We start from the raw sequence: 19544 nt of genomic DNA on the forward strand, positions 1-19544 counted from the left end.
AGAAAGCGGCACATATCAACTTACTTAATATAACACTAGGTCAATGAGAAAAGAAGGTAACATAATTAAAGACAAGAAACTCTTAAGAAAATTGAGGACAAAAAGGCTTCTTACCAGGACACCAGATGCATTTAATCTTTTGAAGCTCTGTACTTTAGGAAAAGTCTGATATTTGGCAAATTTTGATAAACATGGATGACTGTGGAATCTTATAGTATCTGAAGTGGCTTTCATAAGGGTCATTGTGAAGTTTTAGGAGACACCTGCCTGTGGCAGATGGGGCAATGATGGCAGTCACTAGGGATATTAACAACAGTCAGCTGTCAGGGCATGTCATCCAGACCATCAACAGCTGGTGGAGTACAGCTTTCTCAATTGCTTTCCATGTTTTGGATACTCATATGCCCATTAATAACAGGTATAATAGCCAATATATGTCCACATTTACCCATGGAATGTTACATGTATTCTTCCTTTCTCGTATTATTTCATACAGTCCAGATTTTTCTGGACTCATGACAGCATATTGGCTTTTCTTTCCTTTCAGTTTCATGATTCTTAACCCCAAAGTGCTTTTGCTATGGGAACAGAAGGATAAAATTGGGTCAAAGCCATTATCTAAAACCACCAGCAGCTCCAGTCCAGATTATGAATACTACCATAGCAATCCTAAGGGGCCCTTTATTGGCCCAGACTGGAGCCAAACTGTAGAAAAGCTGCCCCAATTGGGCTTCAGGTTTAGTTCATGGACATAGTGTCTGAAGAAATTTCCATCAGCATAAATATTCCTTGTTTATGAGCTGCCTGGAACTTTAAACACCTAATCCATTCCCATCAGGAACTCACAACAGTTTCTGTCACGCTCTGAAAATAAACCTAGGGATTCTTAACTGACACATAAACAAAAATCCATCAATATCCTTTTCTTGAGATATAGGTTTTGATTTTACTGTGTTATTTTGTGGTTTTGTTCTATTTTTGTTTAGTGCAGAAAAAATATTTGAAACACAAAGCCTTTCTCTAATGCCATATTTGGGTTTAAATGCTATTTACTATAATATCAAAAAGATTTATCAAAGACAGGTGTGACTCTGCAGGACCATATTAGGAATAGTCATTAATTCCTCTTAAAAGATGAGAAAAAATTCCCTCTCATTTTTAGTAAATACTGAAATACAAAGTAGAAGAATATGGGAAGGGTAGAAAATTTCTTTCTCAGTCATTCTTCCTTGATTCTTGCTTCAATTAACAGGGGGAGAAAACATTTTTGATACTGTAATCTGCATGGCACTTTCTATGAGGAAATTTTTTTTGAAATATTGTAGAATGTGATTTTGTTTTAAAAACCCTTAACTAGTCAAGAGACAATAAAGTAGAAATTTGAAGAAAGCATAGGAGATGACAAAAGTTTTTGGTTTATTTAACCTTTCCAGGATTTGCCCAGCTAGGGGTCTGCTTACAGTTGCATTCAGGGCAGAAAAAAGATCTACTTGGAAAATCAGTAAGATATGAAAATTTTTTTAGATGTGATAATTATTTGGTGGTTTTAAAACATAATGGAACTTGATGATTTAGTTAAGTGAAATATACAGATTTCCAATAATGAGCAGATCAGATTGAAATAGATTAGATTTGAAAACAATTTTGCAACTAGACAAATTATATTTCTTATTCAATGACATGGATTAATAGATAATTAAATTATGCTAATTGGGTACTTATGCTGGTGATTCCAGACAAACATGTGGTCACATTTCTTTTTAATGAAGTGTATATTTTAGGCATTACTATTTCAATGTTTATTTGTCATTATGAGTTTTATGTTCACTTGAGGCAGTGTTTAATTTAGGTTAAAACTTTTTTATAATGTGAAATTTATTAATTCATTTCATATTGATACTTAAACCAATAAACCTAAAATACATGATAGTCTATTACATTTTGTCCATTAGTATTTCCATATGCCTTTCTTAACTGCGGAATAAATGAAAATATGTTGGTGGGTGTTTTAAAGTTCATTTTGTGACTTGAATGCATTACTAAAGCAGGAAACTGAAGTTTCTTCTTTAATCTGAAATCATATAAAATCTACCAGATTGAACAAGAAAAACTACAATAATGATCACTCTTAATTTATTTCTTTCTTATCCTCTGAAAATATAGCCTATATAGCCTTCCCTTGGGAAGGTCAAAGCAGTCAAATGTTTTTAAATCTGTATAGTTCCTGTAAAGTAAAATATTCTCATGTAATACGTTCTTTAAACAGAGAAAGGAAGACATTGAACGAATAGGGTTACATTGTCAGGATTAAATCTAGCAATAGAACCCAGATATTTTAAGAATATTGGCAAACAGATGGTAGCTGATAGAGCACCTCTGCCCATGAGGAGGTTAGTATGCTGCTGTTTCTAGGGATGATAAGGTAGGCACCTGTTGTTGAGAATTTTCCTAACTGGCCTTTATAAACAGAAATCCATAAAGGTCATGGCGACTCCTGGTTGCCCCTAGTGTAACAACCTTCAAATTAATATTGCATGAACATTCTCTATCACTTATGTAAATAATAGTCACTGTAGCTTGACCTATTTTTCTCTTTCATTTTTTAATATAGAAAAGAATTTTAAATGGTTTACATTAGTGCTGAGGTTTTGTAATTTTTCTGCTTCGACCCACATTGTTTTCAGATCTAAATGAGTGTGGCCTGAAGCCTCGGCCCTGTAAGCACAGGTGCATGAACACTTATGGCAGCTACAAGTGCTACTGTCTCAACGGATATATGCTCATGCCGGATGGTTCCTGCTCAAGTATGTCAAGCATCTTAACTGTTTTATAAGTGCTTTGGGCTTGTTTCTGTTGTGCTCTGGGAGCTTGCTTTTGTGAAAATGGCCTCCCGGGTTCTGCTAAACAAGATGTGTGCATGTGTTTATATATGTGCCTGAGGAACTGAAAATCAAAATAAGTGGCACCATTTTCGATGTATAATATTCTTCTCTCATGGGTGGCAATATTAAATTGATTAGGAAATGGTATTTAAATCAAGAATTACAAAACTAACTATGTTTTCTAATTTTTTAAAAAACATATTTACCTCTGTCTTCTATCTGGGCATAGAAGAATGATTCCAGGTTAAAAAAAAAAAAAGAAAAAAGAAAAAAAAAGAACACTACTGACTATTTAGGGACTGCTCAGACAGAATCCATCAGGTCTGTTTTGTGATTTTAAATCATTCATAAATACTTTCTTACTTAATTTTTATATTTCATTATAAAGGCCTTTAGGCTTTTATAGAATTTTAGACTTTAATAATAGTCTAAGACTTCTAGAAAACAATTTCAAATAAAAAGTAAATGAATATGATACCAGAAAAGTAGAATTCGTGTATATCTTTATAAGGAAAAAATGTGTGTTTTCTACCATTTGGATGTATAAGATGGATACATTAGATTTGAAAACAATTTTGTAACTAGACATTGTGTGGAACCACCAGCATAAGTACCTGATTAGCATAATTTAATTATCTATTAATCCATGTCGTTGAATAAGAAATATACATAATATGTCTAATATGCCCTAAAATTCTCTCATTGAATTGAGGTATTCATATGATATCCAACAATTAATGACTTGGTTTTTATTTTTACTGAATTATCATTTAACTGAGTTGCATAAGATAAAAATAGTTAGCTAATTTTATTTAACATTGCATAAGTATAGCATGGAACTTTTTGGAATGAGGTGAATACATGTTTAACATTGTGCAACTCAGTGGGAAATCTGCTGTTCCCCTAGAGAAATTTCATGGGCAGTTGAGACAGTTACTTGGATGTTTAGTTAAGAATAGCATTTAGCTTGAGTACTCTGGAGAAATACCTCAATTTTTCACTTTCCTTGGCCACTGGAAAAATTTCCAGATAATCTATGCACAATAGTTTTATATTTGTCTTTTAATGCTTTCTTTCCTTTCCCCTTTTACTTTCTTTAGATGTTTGATAGTTAAGGCCTCTTTGACTTCATTGTTGTTCAGTGTCACTGATTTCAGGACAAGTGAAAAAATACAGCTATTTCCTTTACAGATTTTGTTTTCTACCTGTCTGGGTCAGCCAGTCACTCTCTTTCCAGGTGCCCTGACCTGCTCCATGGCAAATTGTCAGTATGGCTGTGATGTTGTTAAAGGACAAATACGGTGCCAGTGCCCCTCCCCTGGCCTGCAGCTGGCTCCTGATGGGAGGACCTGTGTAGGTGAGTTGTAAAATCAAGCATCTCTGTCAGCAGCCTCTATAGGATAAAGGGAGAAAGTGAAAGGTGATGGGAGTAAGGAAAAAAAGGCAATTACTTATGTCAGATAATTAGCTGTCTTTCAGAAGATGTCAGATGTCTCAGAAGAGGACATCTCTGTGAATGGATAATGGGAGCCTTATTGTTTTTAAAATGAGAAATAGGAGGAGGCCTCAGGCAGAGGGAACCCTATGTGCAAAGGCACTGCAGTTCAGAGAAGCACAATGTTTAGGGAAATGAGAAGAGCTCAGTATTCCTAGAATGTAAGCAGCAAATGTGAGCAATGAGTGATGAAGCTGAACAGGTAGACAGGGCTAGATTGTATGTGTTGTACTTCCGGCCTCAGATTTTTTTCTGGTGAATTAGGAAGACAGTGTAGGATTGAGAGTCTGGACTCTTCCATATACTAGATATGTAACCTTAGGCAAGAGACTTTGTTTCTTTGAGCTTGCGTCTTCTTATCTTTAAAATGGAAATAACGCCACATAGAACTGGTAGGAAGATTGAATGAGATCGTGGATGCAAAGAGTTTAGCACAATACCTAGCATGTAATAATCCTTGAATGAATGGAAGTGTTTGGTGATCAGAGATATTTACTGAGTACTTTCTATACTCCAGATACTGTGCTGAGTGCTAGGATGTATAGCAGTGGACTAAACAGACAAGATTTTGATCCCCACAAAGCTGACATGCTAACAGGGGAGACAGAAGAGAAATAAATACCCCATAAAATTACAGACAATGCCAAGTGTTAACATGAGGTATTGAGAGAAAAACAGAATGTGTCTATTAGCCTTAAGGTAAGACCTGTATCATTAGCCATGTGAAGAAACAGCCAAGCAGCTGAAGACATTGCAGGGCACTGCGGTGAGAGAGAGGTTGGCCTATGTGAGGTTTTTTAAAGAAGAAGGCCCATGTAGCTCAAGTATGGGGTGTGAGTATGAGGAGTGGTTGCTTGAGATATAATGGGTGAAGTAGGTGAGGGTGATTTGTTGCAGGGCCTTCAAGGACATGGGGGAGGAATGTGGATTTAATTCAAAGTGCAAGTAGAAATAGTTAAAAGGTTTTGAGCATAGTAATGATCTGATTGTATGTTTTAATGGAATCATTTTGACAGTTGGGTTGGAAATGCTTTGAAGGGGATAAGTAACAGCAAAAGAAGCAGTTTTGAGGCTTTTGTAATGGTCTAACCCGGGAGATGGTGGCTTCAAATAGGGTAGTGATTGTGGATTAAGAGAAAAGTAGACAATATCAAATAATTTTTTTAGAGGTAGAATTAACTGGACTTGATGATTTGGGAGTTAAAGGAAAGAAGGTTGTTTCTAGTTCAAGAATGACTCAAGTTTCTGGTTTAAGCAACTTGGTGGATATAGGTGCAGTATGTGCTAATATATAGGGTACAAGAAAATAATAACTTGGCTTAGAAGGATGAGTTGAAATTTGGATATGTGGAATTTATGTTGCCTATGGGGCAACCAGCTGGATACCATTTATGATGAGCTACTAGATGCCAGGCAACCGTTTGTAGTCAGTTATTTATTTTGAAACCCACTCTGTCTTAACATGCCCTTGCTCTTCCTAAAATGCTATTGACTTATGTTTCTAGATGTTGATGAATGTGCTACAGGAAGAGCCTCCTGCCCTAGGTTTAGGCAATGTGTCAACACTTTTGGGAGCTACATCTGCAAGTGTCATAAAGGCTTCGATCTCATGTATATTGGAGGCAAATACCAATGTCATGGTAATGAAACCCATCCATTGCTTTGTGTTGTTTCTTCCTAGAGCACTGAAAGATCTTGTCATTGTGGTGATGACTGGAATGTGAGGGGCAGGGAAGAGTACTGGCATTAAGTTGAACAAACCAATAGACATCCAATTCAACCAATGGTAGTTCCCAGTCTGCATGTACTTTATTTCTTCTGTTTATCTGCCAATTTTATGTAGATCAACACATTGCCAAAAAAAAATCATTGTTGAAACTGTATATATTTTTCATGCCATCATATTTATCTCCTAAATAAGCCTCTTCGTTTCCTACTTTCTGATGCAGACATAGACGAATGCTCACTTGGTCAGTATCAGTGCAGCAGCTTTGCTCGATGTTATAACATACATGGGTCCTACAAGTGCAAATGTAAAGAAGGATACCAGGGCGATGGACTGACTTGTGTGTGTGAGTAGTACTTGTCTCTCAGCTTTAAATTCTAGCAGGAAATACAGGATTACACAAAGGCCATCGCTAGGGAAGATAAGGAATAAGATTATCAAAGAAGTATAATCGCCATAATTGGTTGTATTTGTCTGTGATTTCCACAAACAATAAAATCACTTGCTCAGGTACTTGTAAAAACTAAGGACTCAGTAATACACTATAATCTTAAGAGTTTGAATCTCTTCACTGAAATCTCTCAATATTTTCTTTTTAGCTAAAAAGAAATTATAGAGTCCTCCCTGAGAATTTACTTTTGTTAAAATCAGAAATACATGTTTGTCATTAGTATTAGATTTTGATGGTGGGATAATCTGAATGTATTCTACATTTTTCCCTCTGTTTAATGCCTCCTAACTCTACTATTAAAAAAATCATTCCTGGCCAGGTACGGTGGCTCATGCCTGTAATTCTAGCACTTTTGGAGGCCATAGTGGCAGGATTGTTTGAGACTAGGAGTTCAAGACCAGCCTGGGCAACATAACGAGACCCATCTCTACAAAAAAAAATTTTTAAATTAGCCAGGTGCAGTGCGCATACCTGTAGTCCCAGCTACTCAGGAGGCTGAGGTAATAGGATCACTTGAGCCTGGGATCTTAAGACTGCCATGAGCCCAGTGAACTGTGACCATGCCACTGCACTCCAGCTTGGGCAAGAGAGCGAGACCCTGTCTCAAAAGAAAAAAAAAAAAAAGTCATTCCCTTATTTATTTCCTCTACATTCAGAACTGTTTTGCTTTTAAATGTTTTAAAAGTTTTATTTGGAGTAGTGGTTATGTAGTAGATAAACATGAAAAAGCCCAAAAGTCATAATTTAACATACATTTCATGTGACAGAAGATAATTTTTTAAATTTCCTGAGTAAAATATTTACTGAAAACCATGGTGCATAAAATCATGGGGATTAAAGGGTTTTTAAAGAGTCATGTAGTCATTCCCAGTCTGGAGTATATCATTCCAGGCAGATTAAATATTGGTTCTTTTTGGTGAAGATTATCAAGGAAAAAGATGCCCCAGATGATCTTTGCAACCTCTGAAAATGTCTTTTTAAAAGCAGTTGTATCTATCAGTAAAGGGGAAGAAAAACCGACCATAAAACAATATGTAGAACATTTACTCAAACTGTATTTATGCGAATTGAATTTATATAAAGTGTGGATAAGAAAAGTATTTGTCTTTAGACAATTCTAAACACACTTTTATAATATACATGTAGCATAGGGATACAGCATAGATTCTAACTATGCATTTCTTATATTAAAAAAACTTAGAATGTCTCTGCATTTTAAAAGTTCTCACTAGTTGTTGTCTGTTTCCACTGCACAAATATTTAAAACATTTTTATGTTGCAAATAATACATATTCTTTATGGAAACACACCAATATATTTGTTACATACATGCAAAGGATGAATATATGTATATATATGAATACGTATGTATGTATTTTATATACACACACGCACACATATATTTGTTATTTGGAAAATAGTATGACTTACAGTAGGTAATATTCTAAATTTGAAAAATGATACTAGTTGTCATGAGATGTTTTTATGTGTCTGTCAGTATAATGCTTCACTCTTTAGGGAGGAATGGTTACATACTAATTTAAGTCTTTGACTCTTTCAGATATCCCAAAAGTTATGATTGAACCTTCGGGTCCAATTCATGTACCAAAGGGAAATGGTACCATTTTAAAGGGTGACAGAGGATATAATAATAGGATTCCTGATGTTGGAAGTACTTGGTGGCCTCCGAAGACAACATATATTCCTCCTATCATTACCAACAGGCCTTCTTCTAAGCTGACAACAAGACCTACACCAAAGCCAACACCACTTCCTACACCACCACCACCTCTGCCAACAGAGCTCAGAACACCTCTACCAGCTACAACCCCAGAAAGGCCAACCACCAGACTGACAACTATAGCACCAGCTGCCAGTACACCTCCAGGAGGGATTACAGTTGACAACAGGGTACAGATAGATCCTCAGAAACCCAGAGGAGATGTGTTCAGTAAGTCTAATAAATGTTAGCAAATTTTCAGTAGGCTCATTTATAATGACTTTTCAACCACAGGCCATGCCTTGAATAAGAATGAAACTTGTATAAAGAACTAGTTATGTAAAATCATATGTCCCTATTGACAAATATTATAAAGAGCTGCATAAAGAGTCAGTCTAATTGGGCAAGTAAAAATGTATGTAGCAACGGAAAGAATATCACAAAGTCATATGGTAGATGACAGCTCTTAGCCAGTATGGGAATTCTGACATAGTTAGATTTACTTGAAAACTCTCAGAGGTGGGGAACTTAAATGTATTCCATGCTGTGTTACTTTTAATCTAACCCTTCATTCATTCAGTCAGTGAACATTTTTGAATGTCTTTAGAGTCCTTGACATTTTTGAATGTCAAGGAGGCCTTGTCTTAGCCATTGGGTTTATGTAAAGATGAAACAGAAAAGGTCACAGTCTGGTGGGAAAGATGGTTACTCAGAAGATACCAGTGGTAATATGTTAGTGAAAGAGATCTGTGTAGGACACTGTGGGAGGAGAATGAAGGGATACCTCATCAGTCTTTGGGTAGGCAATATTCAGGGAGGGCTTCCCAAGTGAAATGGGGTGAAGTGGATGAGGAAAGGGAGATATTATAGTTAATGGGGACAGCCCAACAAATGCAAAGAAGTAGAAAGCAGTGTAACAGGCAGTAGACTGCCAGTAAATTGGAGGGTCATGTCAGGGACAGATGAGAGAAGCTGGACAGCTACCCCTTGGATTGCTGTAAACTGGTAGTTAGACCTACACTGGGGTTGGATTAGATCAAAGGCTCCCAGATTCTTAGCAGGTGACTAGGTAAAGGGTAGCACCACCAGTGGAGATAGAGGATTCAGGAAGAGAAGCGAGTTTTGAAGGAGAAAAAGGTTAATTTATTACCAGACCAAAATTTGCATTTTATAACTTTCATCTGTTCCTCATATTTATCTGTTTGTCCTGTGTCACTTCGCTTATTCTTAGTTATCTTTGCATTCACTCTGCCTGTCTCCTCCTTTATACATTACCAGTTTATTTTGTTCCTTTTCTCATTCCTCCATGATGAAGCTAAAGTTTGTACCTTTTATATTAATACCTTTATAACTTTTTATCAGGTAATAAAATACTCACATGTATTATTATTTAAAGGGGAAAATTAAGCTGGCGTGGCAGCTCACACCAATAATCCCAGCACTTTGGGAGACTGAGGAGGACCAATTGGTTAAGCCTGAGAGGTTGAGGCTGCAGTAAGCTGTGACTGTGCCACTGCACTGCAGCCTGGGTGACAGAGTGGGACACTGTCTCAAGAAAATGAATAAATAAATACTAAATAAAGGGGATATTAGAGCTGAATTTTGCTTGTATGTGACTCTCAATTAAATTTTCTCTTCTGGGTAATTGTCCATTTAAAGAAAGATCGAGATTCTCTAATTCTGATATAGTCGTGTATGTTTTGGATAATCAGTATAATTTTTAGGGGAATTAGATGGTAGTTCTCAAAATACACATTTTATATGTGCATAACTATTTTCTGAAATTTATATTTTTGTAATTTTCTCCTCGTCCCCTCTCTGCATCTCAGATATTGTCTTTTTCTCCCTATTACTCTCCTTTTTAAATTCTCATCTCATTGTGATCATACAATGGGATTTTTATTTATGAGTGCTTAAGTAATTATGGTATTTATATTATTTTGCTGCCTTAGGATAACAGCGGAATTTGGCTATTTAAGATGATTTGCTAAATATTTTTTTCATTATGATGAAAGAATACGTCTTTCTGAGAATTTAAAAAAATACTTCCTCTTTTTAAAATGTTTCTCTTTATTTCCAGTATTCCTCTCTATGCCAATACATAAAAATGACATTGAAGTTCACCAATAAAATTTAGTGCAATAAAATTGGGGAAATACAGAGTTCCAATGATGTTTGGGAGCATTCATTATAAGAGAGTGTGATCTTAAAGACATGCTCTGGGAAAGGATTGCCTTGATCAAATGCCAAGGCTGTTGCATGCCACAGATAGCATTGCTGCCTTTAGAAACTCCTGCCAAAAATTAATTTCCACTCTCATTTCATCTTCAGCAATAGCTGCTTATTAAGTCTAGCATGTGTGAGAATGCTTTAGATGCTTTTTGACTTGCTGTCTCGTGGTTATAGCGTATATTCTAAAAAAGGCAAGGGCACTAAGTTTTTAATTCAGGACAAATAACAAGTGTCTATTCACTGTGAAAACAGAAAGGAACCTTAGCACTATTGCAGTTCAACACCATTTCTTTACTGAACATTTTCTTCACTTCTGGCATAAATTCTTAAACCATCCTTATTCTCCACAGGTCTGAGAACAGAATTTAGCTCACCTCATCTCATAAATTTTTAGGTGATGTGAATTATGGCCACTATTTGACAGTCTCCTTCAAATAGCCCTCTACTTTAATTGTGTTTTTCTTTACATTGAAAGATACTTTTAAATTATAATTTTTAATTGACATAATATATTTATGGGGTACGAAAGATTTCTTGTAATGGAAGAGGTTGTGAAAGAGAGCTTTTCCTTATAATGTATGTGCGTTGTCGCCCTGATAAAAGACTGTAAAGATATTCTAAAAGAAAATCAAGGAAGAAAAACATTACAACAAGAACACATCTTCAGCCCAGACCTCTCCCCCAAACTCTAGACCTGTATATCAGCTGACTGCTTAACTTATCTAGCTGGATGAAAATAGACGTCTCAAACTCAACATGTATAGAATTGTTCCTCCTCTTCCCTTAAACATGCTCTACTCTCAGCCTTTCTTATCCCAGGTAATGGGACCTCCATCACCTGTTGCTAAGGTCTGATAATGTGGATTCATCCTTAATTACTCTTTTCATACATACATCCAAAATGTAAGGAAATCCTTTTAGCTCTACCTTCAAATTATATTTAAGTATGACTATTTCTCACCAACTCCAATGCTACTACCCTGGCCCAAGTCATCTCTCCCCTGGAGTACAGGTCCAAAATCCTTTATCCAAATGACTTGTGGAATACAGCATTTTTTAGATTTCAGAAAATCAATAAGGTACATATACTATATAGTACACACTGAAGTAGTGAAACATACTGATTTTTCTCTAGTGTTTTTACTGTGAACATACCAATGTTAAAGAAAGGAAAATGATATTAACTCAGAGGTGATGTCTCACAGCATATATTTACTAGCTTGCACAAATTTTTTAATGTTAGCAAGATTTACGGCAAATTTTTAATTTATATTTTAATTGGATCCTATGATGATTATTAAAGAAAAAAAGTAGCTATCTCTAGAAAGTATAAATTGAGCTCTTGGCAAATATGACCAAAATCAGAAATCAGATTTTTTAATAAAGTTACATATACATTTGTCTAGAGTTACAATTAAAAGTATTGTGCTCATAGCCAGTCTGTGATCTGTGGCATATTATTATATCTTCCTATGCCTTAAAACAATGTTTTCTGTAAGTATAAACAAAGTACCATTGACACTGGAAGTTTTGTCCATTTGCTACTTCCAAAAGAAAGGGGTACAAAACGGAAAAGTTATTTAAACTTTTAGTAGTTGGTTAGATGTGGTAGTTATAATAGACTTTTGGTATTTTAATATGGGGCCTAAAAATTTTCATCTAAACCAACATTAATTATCTAAGTGTGATATCCTTATGAGGTCTTTGTTAAGTCCTCCCAATTATATCCAGCATCTCCAAAGGTGACTGAGGTCCCTTCTAATAACTCATCCCACTATTGGAGCAGTCGTCCTTATATTTAACCTAAATTTATGAAACTACAGTTTATGCCTTTTTAATATTGTCAGATACTGAAGATTAATGGACACAGTTGTTCATTGTCCCCAGCTCCCATACTACATGTACTCAAAGACACTTTCAGGAAATGACTCACTCTTTCTTCACTGGGCCCAGTAATTTATATTTTATTAATCTTTTCTTAGAAATGCTGTTTTTCAACCCACTTAACAATCTTTTTGGCTGGTCCTTTGAACATTATTTTCCAAATCTGTCACAAATGATGGCGTCAAAGATACATGATAGTCAAATCTGACCCAATACTGATCACGGGGGGGGTGTCTTTTAACATGGTTTGTAATCTAAATCATTTCTCTTTGTTGCAAAGTAGAGATTTATGGGAGCTATTTAATCTCCAGATGTTTTTTTCCTCAGATGGTCACATAGTGGGCACGCAAAAATATTTGTTGAACGGAATGAAATGGAATTTTATATTGGATTTAGTTTTTTTCATTCTAAGTAATCCTTCACATGCTTAACTAGCTAAATTTTACTTGTTGGTTCTGATATTCCTTCCCCAAATAATCAAAGTTAATTCAGATTATGGTTTTTTTTCTTGTCTTGATACAGCTTAATATAGCCATTGAAAATAAACAATCTCTAGAAAATTCTAAGTCTAATATACTTCTAAATTTTAAGCATGACACTGAGAAATAGTGAAAAGCATAGAAAAGGAATATGAAAATAGCATTGAAACATTTGGAATTGACGGGTTTTAACACTACTAAAGATAGAATATACTGAATCAGAAAACCTAGTCTTGATTTTCACCTCTATTTATGAGGTACATGACTTTGGACTACTATGAGTATTTATGAGGTACATGTCTTTGGAAGAGTTACTGTGCTTTCCACCTCAATTTTTTCTCTGTAAAATGGAGGGAATATTCCTAGCTTTCCCTTTCTCATAGAGTAGCTTCAAAGATCAGAGATAAGGGATCTAGTGTTTGTGAATTCTGAGTTACTATGAAATGTAAGAGATTACTGTGTTTTGTTTATCACTCTAAATAACCTCAATGGGGAGAACTTTATATGTGATTAAGGTTGCAACTTTTTATGTGTGATATGAAATATTAAACACATTTTTAAAATAATTCTTTGAGACAGGGTCTCACTCTGTCACCCAGGCTGCTGCAGCTTCAGTCTCTCAGGCTTAAGCGATCTTCCTGCCTCAGCCTCCCAAGTAGCTGAGTGGCTATTTATTTTTATTTTTTGTGGATATGAGGTCTTACTATGTTGCCCAGGCTGGTCTCCAACTCCTGAGCTCAAAGAATCCTCCCACCTTGGCCTCCCAAGTGCTGGGATTCTAGGCATGAACCACTGCACCCAGCCTAAAAACAATTTTAGCTTGAGGGACCCTAGGTTTTTTTAGGTTATATGACTAGAAATATAATAAGATGTATTTCTTATTATACAGGGCTAATCCAGTAGGCATGATTTGAGCAACACTAAAGTTATCTGATATAGCATAAAATTCTTGTTCTTTTATTAATGAGACAGAATTGTGCTTCTCAAAGTGTGTTTTATAGAGCATTATTTCTCTAAAATATTATGCAATTGTATGCGTTAAAAACTTCTAAGGTCAAATACGTTTAAGAAATTCCAGGTTTAGCTAAGTTAAATAGGTTTGTTAACTGTAAGACTTCTCAATACTCTAATGTGCTAACAGTATTGTAAATCTCTAAGAGAGGCATATAATGTATCTTTTCCCAAGTTGTTTTAACCATGGGATTATTTGAGTCTTGGGATTAGAGTTTACTGGAATCAACTTTATGTCAGTCTGGGCTAAACTAGGAAGTATGGAGACCACACTCCACAAAACCCAGTATCCCGCACCAATTATGGCTCTCGTTGCCTGTTTTTTGAGACTAATGGATTGACCTTGGATTTAGGAATGAGGGTTGGGGAGAGCGGAAAGGTGCTGCACAGACTTAGCCTGGAAAGCAGCCGTAAGTGGTGGTATGCCTGTATGGACACCATAGGTTTGCTGCAGGGGATTGTTAAAAAGCCACTTTGCAAAGACAAAACTCTGGTTTCAGAGGGGTAGGAGGTATCCCAGAGCAAAGAAATTTTAAAAAATTTTCTGCAGAACCCAAACTAAAGGAAGTTAGGGGGACATGCTTTCTGGCCTAGCAATATATAATGAAATCTTTTACAACTATTAACCATAATGTTTTTTGGAAAATATTTAATAATTTTATAAAACACCCATGTTACAAAAATGTTACCTGAAAAGTACAAAACTGTACTTGCCATTTGACTCCAATTAGATATAAAATATATGTCTGCATATGTCTGGATGTATATAAAAGTCTGTAAGAAAAAAGACCAAAATAGTAACCATGAATATATCCAGTTTATGATATTTTGGGTGATTTTCATTGTCTTTTTGTTGACTTTATGCAGTAATTTTTAAACTGTCCAACTGCACTATCATTGATAACAGTAATTCATTATAGCAATAATTCCTTCAGAGAGGGGGCAGAGTAATAGAACCCTGCTCTTCGCAGCAGGAAAGTGAGGATTCTGATTCTTAATCATGTTTATTTTATTTTGGACATACTGATTTTTAAAAATTCATTGAATGTTTTATTAACTTCTATTTTTAACCTTTCAGATTTTCCTTTACAATTGATTGTGATAGATATGTCCAATTTTAGCTAGGAAATTTGTATTACTAGAAGGAATATAACATAACTTGGACCAGGAAACAGATTTTTTTTGCCCCAGTGTTGTCAGAAGCCCATTTTAACTAAAATAACATAGGATGTTTATTAACTAAAATAACATAGGATGCTTATCTTAAGATGTAGATTCCTAATCCTTATGACACATTTACTAAATCAGACTTACTAAGGAAAGTATCTCTTAGTCTTTATCTTTATTTATTTATTACTTATTTATTTATTTTTCTGAGACACAGGCTTGCTCTGTCACCCAGGCTGGAGTGCAGTGGCATGATCTTGGCTCACTGCAACCTAAGTGATTATTGCGCCTCAGCCTCCTGAGTAGCTGGGATTACAGGCATGCGCCACCACACCCAGCTATATATATATATATGTATATATTTTTGTAATTTTAATAGAGACAGGGATTCACATCTGAGTAGACACACTTGGTCCCCAACACTCAACTTTTTATTCAACCAGCCGTGACCTGGGTGTAAACATGACAGACCCAGCAGGGTTCCAACGCCTGACAACCTGCACCTGTCAGGAAGAGCCCCTTCCTTTCCTGCTCCCCCTGCAACACATGGTTATTTTAATAGAGACAGGGTTTCACCATGTTGCCCAGGCTGGTCTCGAACTTCTGGCCTCAAGAGATCCGCCTGCCTCAGCCACCCAAAGTACTGGGATTACAGGCATGAGGCACTACGTCTGGCTGTTCTCAGTCTTTAATGTGTATACAAATTACAAGGGGATCTCGTTAAAATGAAGACTGACTCAATGTGTCTGGAGTAGGACCTGAGACTCTGCATTTCTAACAAACACAGGTAATGTTTCTGATCTGCAGTCCCCACTTTGGATAGCAGGGCTCTTTCTTTTTTTTTTTTTTTTGAGACGGAGTCTTGCTCTGTCACCCAGGCTGGAGTGCAGTGGCGCGATCTCCACTCACTGCAAGCTCCGCCTCCCAGGTTCACACCATTCTCCTGCCTCAGCCTCCCATGTAGCTGGGACTACAGGCGCCCGCCACCGTGCCTGGCTAATTTTTGTATTTTTAGTAGAGACGGGGTTTCACCGTGTTAGTCAGGATGGTCTCGATCTCCTGACCTCGTGATCCGCCCGTCTCGGCCTCCCAAAGTGCTAGGATTACAGGCGTGAGCCACCGCGCCCGGCAACAGGGCTCTTTCTAAAGCATAACGCCAGCTCCAACCCAGCAGAACCATATTCTGGATGGAATCAGAACTAGCCAAATGTAGGATTTAAAATATAGCGTTTGTGCCTAGGTATGTGTCCACCTGACTCATGTAAAATAAAGAGAAAAGGCGTTAATAAAAGCCAGATTATAGAACATAATGTTATTAATATGTATCAGGTGCTCTTATGAGTGGCCATATCAGAGAACCAGCCTCATTGTTGCGGTTATTACACAACATGAGAATGTGCTGCAATTCCAAGTACCAAGCAGTAAGAAGAAAATTGTTTTCTTTTACTGATTGCTGCATGTTGTCCTGAGGTTTTTCCCCTCATCTCTCTTCTACAGATTTTACAGAGTCTGTGGCTAGTTCATTCACATTGTTCTTGGTCATGGAAATATTATGGTCTTTCTGATTCTGTGTAGTGATAAGTAAAAAGATTGTTTCTGCTGAGGGGTGAAAAGGTCTTCAAACTAGTTTGCTTTCTTGTAAACAGTAAGACCTGCAGAGACCCTGAGAAGATGCCTGATATCTCCTTGAAAATTAAATTTCTGCTAGTGTTTTGAAGGAGCGAATTGTCACTTCTCACAGGTTAGCATCTGGTGCTGTGAATTCTGAAAGTTTGCAAGATTTTTTATTTATATTTTGATTAGATCCTATAGTAGCTAGTAAAGAAAATATCATTCTCTCCAAAAAGTATAAATTGAGCCCTCGGTGATTGTGACCAAAGTCAGAAATCAGATTTTTTTTTAAGTTACATGCACATCTGTCAATAGAGTTATAATTACAAGTATTGTGCTCATTGCGAGTCTGTAATTTGGGGCATATCACTAAATTTTCCTGTGCGTTTGTTTTCTCATCTGCAAGTCAGGGATAGTAATAGTATCTACCTCATTGGGCTGTTGTGAAAGTTAGATGCAAGGGTACCTTTAAAACTTTTACTGTAGCGCTTGGCACATAATAATAACTTTTTTTTTTTTTTTTTTTTTTGAGGCGGAGTCTCGCTCTGTCGCCCAGGCTGGAGTGCAGTGGCCGGATCTCAGCTCACTGCAAGCTCCGCCTCCCGGGTTTACGCCATTCTCTCGCCTCAGCCTCCCGAGTAGCTGGGACTACAGGCGCCCGCCACGTCGCCCGGCTAGTTTTTGTATTTTTAGTAGAGACGGGGTTTCACCGTGTTCGCCAGGATGGTCTCGATCTCCTGACCTCGTGATCCGCCCGTCTCGGCCTCGCAAAGTGCTGGGATTACAGGCTTGAGCCACCGCGCCTGGCCAATAATAACTTAATACATATTAGCTATTACTGCTGCTATTGATGTTGAATTCATTTATATAGTAATGATAACATTTCCTACTTAATTCATAAAAAGACAGCCTATGCTGTTTTCTAGTTCTGAGTTTATATGTTTCTCATGCTTTTTATTATGGTTCATTACAATTTTAATGTTATTTTTAACTAACTGGATCCTTTTGAAACAAATTGGTTTGCAAGTGTGAGCTGTTAGGTGCACAGAGAAAATGAAAATAGAAACTTGCTATTTTATTCTAAACTTATTACCAAATACTTAGAATACTGTGTTTTATTCAGGTGTTTATAGTATCATTAGACAGTTGTGATTTTAAAATAGAGACTGCATCATCTCAACTTCTTTACTGTGAAAATAATAACAATAGCCTTTTCAGAGATGCATCTGTCTAGATGGGAAATTTACATGGTGGATCTGATGAGTGCATCCAGCCTGGGCAGCAGAGTGAGACTCTGTCTCCAAAAAATAAAAATAAAAATAAATAAATAAAATAATAAAATAAAATAGAATGTAGTTTCCTTCCCCAGAAAGTCTGATTTAGTAAATGTGCCATAAGGATTTAGAAATCTACATCATAAATAAACATTCTATGTTATTTTAGTTCAGACCCTATTTTAGTTCAGACTTTCTATGGGATAAAAACTTCCATTCTTTCTTTAAATAGATTCTTTCGGCTTGAGTGCATTTACACCTGTCCCCAACAGCTGGTGGGCTTCTGCTCACCCTAGACGGTGTTCATGCTGCACTCAGTCCAAGCAGCCCTTATCCGAGAGTCTACTTACTACTGGCATTCTGGTGCAAAGGACTCATTCCTGGCAGAGCCTAACCTTCATGGTAACCTTTGGCTTAGAAGAGAGGAGAAGGGGAGGCCGAGGCAGGTGGATCACTAGATCAGGAGTCCAAGACCAGCCTGGCCAACATGGTGAAACCCTGTCTCTACTAAAAATACAAAAATTAGCCAGGCGTGGTGGTGTGCACCTGGAATCCCAGCTACTCAGGAGGCTGAGACAGGAGAATTGCTTGAACCTGGGAGGCAGAGATTGTAGTGAGCCGAGATTGTGCCTCTGCACTCCAGCCTGGACGACAGAGCAAGACTCTGTCTCAAAAGAAAAAAAATTATCCTGTCTCCAGGCAGTGCCTCTGTGTCTTTCTAAAACTTTATTAAAGATTCATACAGTACATGAAGAAGAAATAGGTATGTCACAAAAATTGGGCTTATTGTTGATTAGCTATGACTGTGTTCCACCTTTCACCAGAGATTTAATTTTTTTTTTTTTTGTGCCAATTTTGCTCTTTACTCTCAGCCCAAAGGTGTCTGTGAAACTTTGTAGATTCTTCCTATGGGATGAAAGCTTTGACAAACAAGGTCTTATTTCTGTGAGTCCAACAACCCTTTTCTTTTGGCTTATAATGAATAGATGGCTAAAACTTTTCTCTAACATGGTTAAAGAAATTTCAGAAACTGATTTCCAGCCCTTTTATTTGCTTTTCTCTCTGATCACTTAAAATTACGATGCATATGTCCTGCATCTGGGGAGAGAATAGAGGGAAAGAGAGACAGGGAGCGGAGGAGAGACCATCTCATAAAACCCTTGTCATTCATCCCCACCCTCCAATCTGTGTCTCCAAAAGTCTCTAGATTTTGCCACTGGAAACAGCCTTCAGATTATTAGAATAATTACATATGTACTATTCTCTTCAATGAACTAAACTCCTAAGCATAGAAGTAATTTAAGACAGTGTTATCTTTAATCATTTAGTCCAGCAACAAATGCCAGAACTGGCCTGGGTAATGCCATAGGAACCACCTTGTTTCCTATGAAACATAAAGAGAATTTGCAAACCTACCTTTACTAAATAATGCTTACATTTCACTATAGTTACTCTTGGCAAGAAGTTGAGCAGTGGGAGGTGTATATGATAATATTTACATTTACTTCTCTGTGCTTACTCAATGTTTTCTGGGTAAAAATATAAAATTGACTATTTGGGAAACCTCATTTGTGAACACAGGTTATATATGATCACATCCCTGGGGAAAACA

The 19544-nt window shown here is 36.6% G+C and overlaps 1 protein-coding gene across 8 annotated transcripts in view; it reads left to right on the top strand.

Annotated features, from left to right (window-relative positions):
- The window catches only part of NPNT (nephronectin), a 77709-nt gene that overhangs the window by 40503 nt on the left and 17662 nt on the right, over window positions 1–19544 (top strand). For 4 of the 8 annotated variants that reach the window (XM_033214921.1, XM_033214923.1, XM_033214925.1 and 1 more), the window contains 5 exons: window positions 2685–2804; window positions 4105–4239; window positions 5883–6017; window positions 6327–6449; window positions 8116–8505. In XM_033214921.1, coding sequence (XP_033070812.1) covers window positions 2685–2804; window positions 4105–4239; window positions 5883–6017; window positions 6327–6449; window positions 8116–8505 — 903 coding nt within the window. The remainder of the gene's footprint in view (window positions 1–2684; window positions 2805–4104; window positions 4240–5882; window positions 6018–6326; window positions 6450–8115; window positions 8506–19544) is intronic. The other 4 variants (XM_033214922.1, XM_033214924.1, XM_033214926.1 and 1 more) reach the window with 1 other exon arrangement.

This window comes from Trachypithecus francoisi, unplaced genomic scaffold (genome assembly GCF_009764315.1).
Source record: "Trachypithecus francoisi isolate TF-2019V2 unplaced genomic scaffold, Tfra_2.0 Lachesis_group1, whole genome shotgun sequence".
NCBI classification, from domain to species: domain Eukaryota; kingdom Metazoa; phylum Chordata; class Mammalia; order Primates; family Cercopithecidae; genus Trachypithecus; species Trachypithecus francoisi.